We start from the raw sequence: 14,472 nt of genomic DNA, 5'->3' as shown, positions 1-14,472 counted from the left end.
TAGCATTTCTGGTTCAAGACATGGAAAAGCAAATTAGAGAAGGTGAATGTTCCATGCAGACAATGCAGAAACAGAATACCATAAAGACCTGTTTCAGACTAATTATTTTAACACCAATTTTCACATATAACTATAAATGCATTTACTGTATTTTATGCATGTTATTTACCAATAATTGCCTCTCATATGTAACATCATGAGCCCAAGCAGCCCCTCAAATTACACTACATACAAGGGGTCCTTGACATTTTTAACAAAGGTACAGTTCACTGTCCCTAAAGCTTTGACCAGAGTGGCCAATTTCTACTTCCTTCCCAATCAGATGCCAAATAATAAAACAATTTAACAGAAGACCAATTGTAGGAAACCGTTTTGTGTTGTGCTGTGTGTGCAAAAGATAAAGCAAATCCAAAAGGAAGCTCCCATCTGTTGGAGAATCCTCAGCATTGTCACCCTATTGCATCCCTAACGATCAAAAGGCAAAAATATGATACACTAAATACAAAACTGCTGGCAAATCTGCTTATGTGTAAAAAACATAGGTTGTCAGTGCTGGGAGTAATGATGCTCCTTGGTTGGTTTCAGTGGATTAAATTGTGCCCAACTGTTGGCATTAGTGGGAAGAAAGTTAAAATGCAAGCAAAGGGCTGCATTTGGAAGTTTGGGGACCATTTCTATTACTATAGTAATATTGCTCCCTACCCAGCGGCTACAAGAGAGGAGTGGTGGTGCTGGCCAGCACAAACCTTAACTAGACACACTTCTTCTAAAACAGGGCTATGACAGGCAATGAGAAAGGACGCTGTGCTAACACAGTGAAGACAAACTGTCTAACACTCTAAGTTGGATAAAAGTTTTTTTTTGGTCCCACTAACATGAGACCGTTGCCTAACCTAGATGAATCAGGAAATAGTCACTGCATTTCCTTAGGGTGCTTTACTTTGTGTTCACAAATGACAGTGATAAGAATATAGAATCAAATTGTGTGTGCAACATGAATTTAGGGAATAGTTTATAAGGTGCTACTGCTGCAGAGAGATGAGAACTACAAATCACTGAAGTAGGTTGAGAAGAATATTTTAAAAATGTTTTTTAGTTGTATTTTGCAAAATTTGTTGTTTTAAACACCTCTGTTATGTTAGCCACTGATAAAAAAAGATGGTCTCGCTTATGAGACATGTACATGGAGCAGGTGTTCAGAGAGACCAGTAACATCCCTGCTCATCACCTGCTCAGACACCAACATACAGGGGACATCAAAGGATGCTTGAAAAGCCACATATGGCTTACAGGTGACTATTGCGATCGATACAGAAAAATCTACTGCATAAACTGGAACTTTCCAAATGTAGCTTTTTTCACATCATAATATAAACTAAAAATTTACGCTTATAAGCTGCACCATATCTTTTGTATACTTTATATAAAAAATTTAAAGCTTATATTTCAAATTTCCTGTTTTCGCTTAAATACGCTTCAGTAAAATTTACTGCATAATTATTACTGTGTTATTGCCTATCACTCAGGTCATGGTAATTAGCCGGTGACTACACAGTTGTTTGAATATTCTCAGCATAGTATGGAAGTCAGGAGTCGCTGCAGAGAGGCCTCTCCCCAGCCCCGGGACACTGTCAGACTCACCTTACCCACTTTGATGTTTCTGGCTACTTAAACAAAGCAATTTCATGTAAATTATGTCAGTAACAACAAGTACTCCTTTCCTGAATTTTTGCAATAAGGTGATGGTGATTAATGTGCTGGAGACATTTGAAACATCCTGAATGACAGGGTGATAAAAATGTATCAATTGTTTAGTTGTGCCATTTTCTACAGTGAATATGCACCACAGGACAAATTCACAGACAATGCAGAGAACTGGACTTTCAGTGGAACAATGCCGTTAAATGCAAGGTCCAGCTATACCATCATACTGTCCATATTGATAAGTTTTGGGTTTGTATGAATGGCATCTGACAAGCTTCTGAGATCATTCAGAACATAAGGTGGAAGGTTCTCCAAGTATAGGCTCCAAATATGGTTACCTTTACAACAACTCTTGTTATAAAATAAAAAGGCTGCAAAACAACTGCCTGTAATAGAAGATCACTTCTCCAGTTGCTGAGAAGGCTTTCCCTAAAGTATGCTCAAACTTAAAATTGACTGGTGTAAACCTCCAAGTCCTATAGCTAGGTCACCTCCCTGCTACCAGTTTATCCGAGCATTGAAAAAAATCAGCCGCAGACTGATCAGGCCATCAGTCTGCACCCTTCTGACAGCATGTTCTATGTTGGCATATGTACACATTGTTCTAAGATCTAATGTTTATTATGCTACACAGCTGCTGAGTAAGGCCAACTTGGTGGAACATAAATTGATAAGGTTACCTTACTAATCTACTAATGTTTTTAGCAGATTTTTCTGCAACACCTCCTACCAGCCACCTAAATATCATGGCCAGAAAGCACACACCAGCAGAAATACCAGAGGTAGGTTGAACTGTGTCAACCCCATGCTTGAAGTCCAGATTTAAATTTATATAAAATCTTGTAAATAAATTTGAACCCCAGACAAAAGTAACTTTTATATGATAACTTCTGAATAGGACTAAAGCTGGACTTTATATGGTATTTGGTGTTCGCTCCCTGCACACCCTAGTTGCTAATCAACCAAGAGTTGATTTTGAAGCGTAGCTCCTGGGAGAGCTACCTAAGAGCTACATTACCTCTACATTGCTTAAGTACACCTGACTATTATTACTTACTGCTATAAGAAATTCAGTGCCCCGCATTCTTTCTTCTTACTGGAATAAGAATGGCAGCCATAGGACATTATATCATTTAGCTGCAGAAAATCAGTACTCATCATCCACCTAGCAGCTGCCTTGAAACAAAAACCGTCACATATGGAATCTACAAATACTAAAGTTCTGCTTTGATTATGAATTTCTGTGAGATGCTTTTTTATCCTTACAATGAACACAGCTGTAGAACACACCAAGTATCTCATACAATTGAACATATAGAAAGAAATGGAATCTAACAGGAATAATCAATCACTATAGTGTAATACATTTACATTTGTTTACACTGAACAGTTAAGCAACAACCAGATGATAGGCTTAGGTCAATTGCAGTAATCTCCACCACCGGGTAACTGGAAAGGAGCCATGTTCCCATTTCAAAATAAGGCTAAATATTTAAAACAAAAGGGTAAATATTTAGACATGTCCCACCCACGTTCTAAACAGAAATCACGCCATGTCACTACAATGCTAAGCTCTTCATTTGTCCCATTATTTCCATTGTGTTTCTCTCAAAGACAGCTGATTAAATAAAATATCGAATGGGATCATTTTCCTTCAACTGGTTCACAGAGGAGGAAAATAACAAATTATTGAACTAGGGAAGTGAAGAGGAAAATGTGCTCAAACAATAATACATAACCATTGTAACCATTATTGTTACTTTAAGTAGCATCATAATGCTTTCAATCACTATCATTAGTGATTTAGGTGGTACTCTTGCTCACAGATTGGCAGTTGTGGTAACCATAAGATATTTAATGGATATCATAATCTGACACCCCGATACAATGTGAACTTTATTTACTTTGGTCTATGTAAGCTGTGCTATCAATTTCCAAGAAAAGGGGTGTAAGATCTATTCCAGTTGCACCATGGCCATGATCTTGATAAAGGGGCCATGCAGAGATGCATACCTATGCTACCCCCATCTAACCTAAACTAGACATGACTTTACTAATTTTTTTTTATTAATTTTAAGAAAATTACTAATTTTTCCTAGGGTATCTATATTGTTGATTTCACTATTTTTAAGTAAAATATTGTCCCATGAAGCTTTTGGCCTGTAGTGGGATATTATAGGAGATATGATATCTCATATCTCCTATATTATCCTGCTTCAGCAGGTTCCAGACATAATACCAGCCCTTACCTACAATACAAAATCATGCAACACTAAATCCTCCCATTCTATTTCCTTTGATTAGAATGAATTGCCATTAGCTACCATGAAGGAATTTGCAAAATCAATGTAATGTGTCGTTATTGGGGTGGGATACGATATGAAAGTGAGACCAAAGTACACCCAATCTGATATGACGTAAGTTTTCAGATGGTGTTTATCCTGACACTTTAACTTCCTCTCAGTATCAGCCCCTCCATGGATGTTTAACACACGTCTGTCCTCTTTAAGCAGACATCTTTGGTTCATGCCCTGAATGTGCCTCAGGGAACACAGCCCTTAATGCTTGGTGATCTTTGTTTTGCACTTGACACATTCAATCTCATGTGTTTCAACAGAGCTCTTGAAACATTTACAGGGATTAAATTTAGCAGTTCTCATCCCTCTTAGATTTTGCTTGACACATTGCATCTTTAGAATATATTCTTGTTCACTGTATTGTCTAATGTACATGTTACTGAGTGACAGTGCACTTTAGGGTTTACCTTTAACCTACAAGCTATTTGCAAGCACAAATCAAGTAGTGGCTAAGCTTATGCTACACTCGAGGTAGGCAACTCATATCTTCCACAATTCTGCATATGCTCAATCACAAAGCCCTTAGGAAAATCTTACATTGCCCTGAACCATGTGAATGGGACTTCTAGAAAACTCCCCTGCTTAATCTGTGACCTCTTGAACACCCCAGATTAAACACTGCATGCCCACTTATTCACGGTATGATAATATAAATTTATATATATATACACACACATATACAAAAACTTGGATTGACTAGCACAATTGCAGTTTCCTTTTTGCTTAGTATTGCTAATTAAACCCAAACTTCAATTAGAGTTCCTTAAAAATATTTAAATTTATTTCAATTTTCAACTGTTAAAAAAGCATTTTTAAAAGCAGCGTGTACATAAATTGTCTTTAAACTAGCTTTATAGTAGACTGGGAGGATGATGCAGCACTCTTGAGTTATCCTGGTTTTAGTGCATAAACAGCGCTGATAGTTGAAAGCTTGGAGCTTCCTAATAAGTGCCGAGAGAGCATACAGAGTAATGACCTGATCAGCATGCTGCTACTTATTTTATGGTCACTTGGCGGTGGCCAATTTAATAGACACAATGTATTGGTGAGAAGTCATTGTCATTTTGTAATTTTTATTTAAAACTAACAGGCGTAAGATAAACTTTAAATTCTCTTAAGACTTAGAATTTTTAAACACATCTCTTTACAAGGAAGGGTAACCTTTACTTATAGACTAAGTTTATTGTAGTGCAGCATGTGTTGTGTTTACCAGTTGGAAACCAAAATATTTTAAACTGTTAGTTAAGATTAGGTCAGCACAGATGGATTATTTCTAGAAGATTGTTGATACACCAACAAAAAGATCGTCCCAGACTATGAGTGTCACATACCATCAGGCATTTGTATTTACTTTGCAACACATATTTTCAAAAGAATAAATCGTATATAAGCACAAGTTCTTCTAAACATAAAATTAGGGTAAAGGACTGTAAGAAACATGTTGTGAGGTTGTGGATTCATAAGCCTGAATGTTTCACCATTTATTTTTATTACATGAAGGGGGTAAATGCATATTCTAGGGTTTAATATCTAAAATATGGCTTCCTTTTAAGTCTTTGACTTTAATGCTTGCTTTTTAATGGATGTAATAAAACAGTATTATTTTCTAGGGTTTTCCATTTCTGATGACAGATCTCCTGAAGCCTATTACTTGACCATCCCTCATGTTATCTCCTCCACTGGCGTTATCCTGTACACTGAAGGACCAGCAGCCACTTCTTTTCCAGCACTGTATGTGATGACGTGTGCAGGTTTATTCACATTCCAGAGATGGAGAGTGGAGGACTGTGCTAAGTAATATACTCTTCTGAATATTCTAGACATAATGAACATTAGATCTTTTTTTCTGCTAGGGAGGGAAAAAAGCGACATTATTTTGCTACATCTTAGCATTCAGCTAGAATAAAAATTTCACATTAAAATAGAGAAATTTTCTTCGCATTAGATTCTTCTCGTCTCTACTGAACAGCAATCTTCTGGCTAATACATGGATTGACTAATGAAGCAGAGTTGTGCCTTTCCCAAATCAAATTATGTGCATTTTTTTCTGGGGGAAACGTGTTTAGAAAATAGAAGGCTAATGGCAAAAATGAACAGTTTAAATAAATTATCAGCCATTACCATGTATATTGGGAAATAAATGATATTTACTTTTCCAGGGTTTAAACTTAGTTTCAACTTTCTTTCTTTGTTTGTGGTTGTTGCAAAATATGCTGACCCTTTGTTCACCAGAAACTCTTAAAATGGACCTACCACTACTGTGAGATGTAAGCTGCCAAGTGTGGGTTTCACGGTCTAATCCTTTAAAGCAGAACTACCTAACAAATTAAAAAATCTGGATAGGTTCTTTAATGCAGAAGGGACATGTTAGGTCCTTTCTGCAATAAAGCAACATTACCTGTTTGTTTGCAATGATTTCTGTAACATAAGCTGAGATCCATATGCACATCTCAGTTCACAATCCTGGCATAGCTGCCTGCCAAGAATGAATGAATTTCTGTGCACATGTGCAGGAGTCATGTCATTCAAGCCTGGCCAGCCAAGATGGCTGAATATCCTGAACCCAAAAGAGGGATGGGTGAAGATCGCCAAATTTAATCGACCTTGACACAAATGCGTTTATTAAATATAATGTAAGCCATTGGATATAGCATCTGACTAAATGCCAGTGGTTGAGAACCTGTACCTTAGATTAATATAAATGCTAGGCTATATACTAAAAATGGTAATACATATTACATTCCATACACTGTATGGACATCCTATCTAAACAGAATTTCCATCCACTCAGGTTTTCAACGTACATGGCTGTTGATAAATCTATAGGAGACTATACAATGAATTTATAACATTTGTAGGCCGGTATATGAAAAAGGGAGCCTTTGATGATTTATCAATAATAAATGCATGCTCACCTGCCTGCGGTCTAATGTATGTGTGCCCATATAAATTTCAGAAACTATAAAAAGGTTTAAACGTTTTATTTATTACTCAGACCGGACAAATACAATGGGACATGAGCACACAAACAGTTAAGATGCCCTCAGAACACAACAGCTATGTGATAAGGAAGTGTACATAGAAGGTTCAAATGACAGATGTTTCATGCTGGTAGCCTATAAAAGCAACTGCATGTTTTAACCAAGAAGCGTTGCTCAATATGTGTGTGTGTGTATATATATATATATTTGCACAGTACAAGGAGAGAAATCCATGGGGAGGGGCTATTCTTAAACACAAAAAAATGCAAGCTTGCTTAACATCTAGAGCTACGAAACAGTGCATCCTTTTGTAGTAGTTTAGTTCTGACTTAGGTTAGTTGTTATTCAAATGCAAGCTCTCCATAGGAGGGTAAGTGCATAAAATGTCACAGGGCTGTCAATCAAATGTGCTGGGACTCTAAAGGGTCGTTCTGTCACAAGAGAGGAAATACATATCCAGTTTGTATACAAAACAGTGATGATTGTATGAGACTGCTTCATAAACACAAAGGACTTACAGGAAGCTGGTCACCTATGTTACAAAATGATTGTATGATTTCTGTACAATCCCCATAGGAGTCAGACTGTAACACGTATGGTATTACTGCAAGAATTGAGCATTCACCAAATACAAAAAAGATGCTGTAGGGTCACACTAAAAAACATGCTTCTATTTTTGCAGTGTGTGTGTTTGATTGCGATAAAATAACAAACAGATATGTGAAAATGCTATTCTGAGTCTAAAGGTTCTGAAGTTTAAGAAATAGTGCGTTAGTGTTCCTAAAATACCAAATTTTGGGGAAAAAAATTAGTCTGTGAAATTGGAATTGGAAGACTCAGGGTCATCCCTCTCTCTGTATATGACCTAACAAGTCATACTGACTGCTACCCACACAAATGAACTTACAAGGAAGGAGAAAGGAACAATAGAGTTCTATGCAAACTGTACTATTAGAGTAACTGTGAACAATGAAAAGTTGGTAGACTTTTATATTGCATGTTATGCTAGACTGTAATTCTGATTTAATGAATAAAACAGTCTGTTTTTGTTTATTGTTGTCTGTGTAGCTGTGGGGAGGAATTTACCCTTACAATTTGCAAAAGTGGTCACCAGTGCAAAAATATTTCAGTTGTCACTGGAACCAGATGTGAAGGGAAATCCTATTGGGACCACCTGTTCTAGTGACATATATCCAATAGGGGATTCTTCTTTACTTTGGAGATAAAAAGTTTTGGCTTCATATATGATTTCAGACTGCTGCTGTAAATGCAATAGAACAAATATATGCTTATGAGGTCCCCCAGTATAAAGAATACTAAGAAAAAGTTCCAGGTTCCCAAGACCTGTAAGAAGCCTTTTCCCTAATATAGGCATCTAATAACAGGGCTTTGTTCACATAAAACAGGCCAATGCTGGGAAAGTCTGGAACTATTGATAGCCATCACATCAGCAGCTGTTGTTTGCCAAACATACACCCTGGTCGAGTGAACAGACAAAAAGAGCAGAACATCAAACATCTCTTTTTTTTTACTTTACCTTCTACCATGAGTATGGGCTCCTTTCCGCCACCATGTGCCAGCATCTCCCTGCGATAGCGCTCTCCCATCACCCTGCGGACAAGACAGATCCTGTTACTGCCACCTGCATGCTCGGTTCTCATGAGGACATGCTGTGATAGTCTCCTGTTTCATGATTGATACAGATTTAATAAAGCCTGCTGCAATGATACAATGGCAGCCTTCATTCTTCAGAGACAGCAAGAAGGGTCTCTGCCATCTAAAGGAACTCAATGCTGAATGATGACCACTGTACTGGGTCTTAAAAAGTGCAGCTTCATCCGAATATATTTAACAAAGAAGTAAGCTAACATTTCCTCTGCTTTTTAGAGGTCACTCTAAACTTTATACCGACAGTATTATTATGTTACACCTGAGAATTGTGTGAATTTATACATCCTCTTCTCTTTATTAGATTAGCTACCTGTAACATTTTCTCATTTGCCATTTTGTCACATTTTTCTGTAAAAGGCACACAAAAGTCTGCGACTTAAGTCTAAAAATTACTAAACCCTAGTAACTGCTACAACTCAAACACAATATGAATAACAGCCACCTAAGGAGTAGTGCATGCATTTTTTTCATTATGATTTCTGCCCATGCCAACACAATATATTTGATCAACTCTCAATAGGTAGTAGTCAAAAGTACCACTCCAGGGTCAAATTTATTGTGTAAACCACTTGTGTGTGCTCTGGCCTGTAAGAATCCAATCCATATTCAAGCCCTCAGCTACAAGGGAATGGGCAACACAACTGCTAAATTCTCTCTTGATGAAGGCTTCCCTTAAAGCGTTTTATTCAAAGAAGAGATTAGTCATAGAAGTACTCCTGCTCAGGTTAAAGGCCCTGTTGATGTTGAAATGTGTTATCTGCAAAGCCTGCAACCAGAGGGAGATACATCTGTCTTTTTAATAAAAACTTATGATCTTTCGTAATTCAGTGTTAGTGCAACTTTTTTCCATTTTTGCGCAGAGTTGACCCACTAATAATATGAATTACAAAATGTTTTCATTTCATTAGAAAACAGATACAATCATTTAAGTATAGCTATAATATAAATCTATATAATCTGGTTTTAAACAATCCAAAGGAAATACGGAGAAAAGTATTCCACATTATATCTCACTTGAACAAATTTATTAGCATGTAAACCATGCACATAAACCTTAAAGGGTAAAAGAAAAACAAATTAATAAAATCAGTTCAAAGTTAATTGGAATACTGTGATGCAGTTTATTTATATGAATGCATGTAACAAAAACTGGCAGCACACCTGGCTCCAATATCCATATTTTACTATTTTTTAAACAGTTCTATGGAAATTAGTTTTTGTAAACCTATTGTACTGAAATCTGCCACTTTTTGATCTTATTGTCACCAGAATTCCTAAATAATTACCTTTTTTTATATTTTACGGTGACCAGTGAGTGATTATCAACCCCATATTAAACCTGGGGTCTCCCAATGTTTAGGTCTGTGGGACCAATGAAGAGAGCCAAGAAGTTAATGAGAAGTTCTGTTCAACTGAAAAGCGTAAAAGATCACCATTACTTTTAGCTGGAATCCCCACTTATCAAAGTATCTATCACCTGCCATAGACTTATATTGCTGATGTGAATGCAGGAATCCTACTAAAAAAAACAAAAACTGATTGCTGAATATATACGCATTGAACTGAGGTGTTTGTGTATACATAAACGCACTGTTTTCTCCTTTATAAACAGGCCCACAATATTGGTTGTTTGTATAGAGATGTCTGCTGTTTACTGTGAAACAATGGACAGCTATCCAGCATGCTAGTGAAATGACAGATTATCTGAAAGAATGGATATGTTATCATACAAGTTCCTGGATGGCCTAGATAACTGTCTCATCAAAGTCTAAAAGAAGTGCAAAGCCCTTACCGGTCAAATGGGTTTTTCATGAAGCACTGTCTCCATACCATCGACGCAACAGCCCGAGACATCAGATATGAGTAGTACTTGGCTCCATATCCAGCTAGATGACTAAATCTCAGTTGCCAGGCCTGTCAGAAGACAAGGAATAAGGTATTATAAGGGTGAAGTACAGAAAATCGAACAGTATCAAATATATGAAGAGTGCAAAGTGTAATGAATCAACAATCACATACATTAGAAATAAAATTGCATATAATCACTGCAATTTTCTTTTAGCTTTGACTACCTGCTTCCTAATTTGTGGGCATCAAAAAACACCCAATTTGGACTTGGTATGCTAGACTGCATTACGAGTAAAGCATGAAGTACAGTGAATATGTAAAACTTAAGGTATTAAGTATTCCTTTGGGAAAGCAATTTTTCCCTAAAAGGTTGAGTTCTATTTTTGCATTACACAATGCCACTATGTACTCCCTGGTCTAGGATCCTTCTTGTACTTGGCTGTGTGCATACAGTTTGTCTTGCACTGATCAGAGTTCTTTCACACCAGACCATTGATTGGGTGGGAGAAACCCCTAGGCAGGTGGCAGTCCCTGTATTGTCACCCAACAGTCAGATGGTTACAGGAAGTGATGGGTGGTGCACCCAGCTAAAAGTGCTGGGGAGAACACTGATGAGTACTTGTATTGCTGCAGATTTGCAGCTCTTTACTTGGGATTCAGGTCCAGAGTGTCTCGAAAGGAATGGGTGGGCCAGACAGTCCACCCTTTTCCAGGCCAGAAATTGGTAATGGCTTTGGAGCACCGGGCTGACGATAAAAAGGCACCTGTCTGAGATGAAGGGGGGATTGCAGTCTGAGCAAGGAGGCAAGACCGTGTGCAGCCTGCATGCTGGGAGAGCCCAGGGGGTCTGCCAAAGTTTAAGTCTGTGGGACAAATAGAGAGCCAAGAAGTTAAATTTGTGTTTTTTTCCTGCCAGGCTGTAATGACGCTGATCCAGTGAGGGAAAGCCCTGGAATTGGTTTTGTGTTGATGATTTTGATGAATAAAAGTGGGCACATCGCCTTTAAATTGAACTGGAGCCTGAAATACCTCTCTGCAGAGAGTGTTTGAAGCTAACTTCCACACACCAACTACTCACACCACTGTAGATTTTTTATGACCCATAAATGGATGGATGTGAAAATAACACACCAGTCACATCTGCAACATTCTGTGTGATAAGAACCCATGATACGCTCTATGCAACAACTGTTTTGCACACTTAGAAAAGTGGTCTTGGCTGGAGGTTACATTGCAGGTAAGACTGGATCTGAGGAGTAAAGTCTACACTATTTTCTGGAAACACCTCAGGAAATCTTCCTCAGACATTCCATCCATTTAATAGGAACAGTTGCGCAGAATGGCCCAGAGGCTTCTGATAATGTGCCATCTGCAGATCCTGTCGCTGCCTGCCTTCAGTGCTCACAAGCTCAAAGGTAACCAGAATATGCAATCATAGATGGCTCAGCCTGACATCAATCTAAGATGATTACCCTGTCAAAAGAAATGCCACAGTTGTGCTTGTGAGAATTTTTAGTTAATTAAAAGTTACACGAGGAAAAAAAGAAAACAACTTTTCTATCCATTATTGTCAGAGATCTGAGAGTTGAAAGGAATCTTTCAGGTTCCATTTATATTTGCAATGACTGAGAAAGCACAGTGAATATATAAAATGAATACCCATAGTGTTCTGAACAACTTATAAGGCAGTCAATAAAATGAGCCAGATTTTTTAAAGCCATCCAAGACTGGAAAAGATAGACTATCATGAGAGAACCTGGGTGATCAAAAACCTAAATCTGATTTCGTAAAAGTTTGTTCTTAGTTGGCAAACACTTTAAATCTTGGACCAAATTCATTCTCGATTTGCTGGATCACCCAGGTACACTAACGATGGTCTATTATCTCCAGTCTTGGAGCTTAGTTCCCAGCTGAATGTTGTGGGGTTTAGTATGCAACATACCCCTGTTGTACTTACACATTTTGCATTATGGAGTATTGAAATTGCTGACGTAGACAAAGCAAAGCAAGAACTCAAGATAACAATTCCCTACTGGACTTAGAAAGGCTAAATCAGTTTTAAATACAGATTAACATGTAACTTGCTCTACCATAAACTGATTTACTCCTGGGCAGCATGATGGCTCGGTGGTTAGAACTCTGGCCTTTGCAGTGCTGGGTCCCAGGTTCAAATCTAAGAACTCTATCTGCATGGAGTTTGCAGGTTCTCTCTGTTTGCCTGGGTTTTCTCCCACATTCCAAAAACATGCAGTTTGGTTATATGGCTTCCCTCCAAAATTGACCTTAGACTGTGGTAATGACATAAGACTATGGTAGAGACTTTAGGTTGTGAGCCCCATTGAGGCACAGCTAGTGACATGACTATGGACTTTGTAAAGCCCTGTCGGCACTATTTAAATACTGTGTAATAATAATAATAATAATAATTATTATTATTAATAATAATCTCCAGCTTTCCTATACTGCATATATGGAAGACTATTAGCAACATTTTACACAGTAGCCTGCATCTCCTCCCTCCCAAAGCAATGGTGCCACATATACAAAAATGTATTGTACAGTATGGAAAACACATGGTGCACCACCACTTGTAATGACAACAGAAGTTGGGCATATTGGACATGTCACCACCACAAATTCTGACCAGCTAAATTGCAAACAAACTTTTCTAGAAGCCCAGAATATAACCGAGTGATAAAGTTCTAAGTAAAGGCAACAGACTGTTCATACAGGGAACATTCAATTGTCTCCCAGGATCAGGAAAGATGTTTTCCCCGTTGGGGCAAATTAAACTAGGCTTTATAAGCCTTTGGAACAATGTCTATAGTGTTTTTACCTGGGATGTGTTTATTTCCCTAGTGGTTGAACTTGATGGACTTATTGTCTTTTTTCAACTGACTATGTAACTAAATATGTTTCCTATGTTATAAAGATATGAAATATGAAAGTTGAATTATTTGCATGTGTTTGTGCAGTTACTTCTATATTATAGTATTCAAGTACTAATATTACAGGAACACAAAATGTTCTGGAACAAGGAATAAATACAACTCTTACCTCTTGTCAACCTCCCCCTCTAATCCTTCATGTTAAGAATTTAACTTCCCATCCACAGTATAATTATTTTTATTACATGTCCCTAGGCTGTTTCTTTAGGTAAGCAGGTAAAATGAATCCCACATGATCACAGTTTCTAGTCTGGATAATGATTTCATTTTGCCTTGTAAAAGTGAAATGTCTTATGGATGATAAAACAAAGTGGCCGTAAATTGTATTACCAAAAGTGTGTCTGTTAATCATAGTTAATATGAAAGTGCAAATTGTGAATTTGTGCACTGTGTTATTGTAGATGAAGAATTGTGCACAGGTACAATGGAGGTGAATGAGGTGTAACATGTATTGGTAGTGGCAGTGAGTGAAGTAACACGTGTCTTGGCAATGGAGAAATGCAGGTTTGTATAGTAGCATTAGTGGGGTTATGTGCATCTGTGCACTCCATGCTGCATTAGGGGCCTGGTACAGTGGCAGAAAGTGAGGTGATTTGCACAAACCTAGATTGTAAGCTCTTCTGGGCAGGGCTCTCTCCTCTTCCTGTGTCACTGTCTGTATTAGTCTGTCATTTGCAACACCTATTTATTGGACAGCACTGTGTAATATGTTGGCCTCATAAAAATCCTGTTTAATAATAATAAAAATGAGCAGGGGGTGCAGTGGCAAAAAAGAGGGATAATGTGCATTAGAACACTGCAGTAAATGGGTCATAAACATTAGTGAAGTGGAGAGGTGTACCCTAGTACAGCGTCAAAGACTGACAAATCCTGCTTCTTCTTTAGTGGAGAAAAGGGAGTGGGAAGCACGGTAACATGCATCACTGTATTTTAGTGAGTTGGTCATATACAATGTTGTAGCGG

The 14,472-nt window shown here is 37.7% G+C and overlaps 1 protein-coding gene across 1 annotated transcript in view; it reads right to left on the bottom strand.

The window, feature by feature from the left end:
- Positions 1–14,472, bottom strand: part of MIPEP (mitochondrial intermediate peptidase) — a 53,050-nt gene that overhangs the window by 5,227 nt on the left and 33,351 nt on the right. The window contains exons 17-18 of the mRNA XM_072404913.1: positions 10,506–10,627; positions 8,580–8,653 (exon numbers count right to left, since the gene is read on the bottom strand). Of these exons, the coding sequence (XP_072261014.1) occupies positions 8,580–8,653; positions 10,506–10,627 (196 nt within the window). The remainder of the gene's footprint in view (positions 1–8,579; positions 8,654–10,505; positions 10,628–14,472) is intronic.

The sequence above is a fragment of the Pyxicephalus adspersus genome, chromosome 1 (assembly GCF_032062135.1).
Source record: "Pyxicephalus adspersus chromosome 1, UCB_Pads_2.0, whole genome shotgun sequence".
Taxonomy (NCBI): Eukaryota; Metazoa; Chordata; class Amphibia; order Anura; family Pyxicephalidae; genus Pyxicephalus; species Pyxicephalus adspersus.
This window is presented reverse-complemented; position numbering and strand designations above follow the sequence as displayed.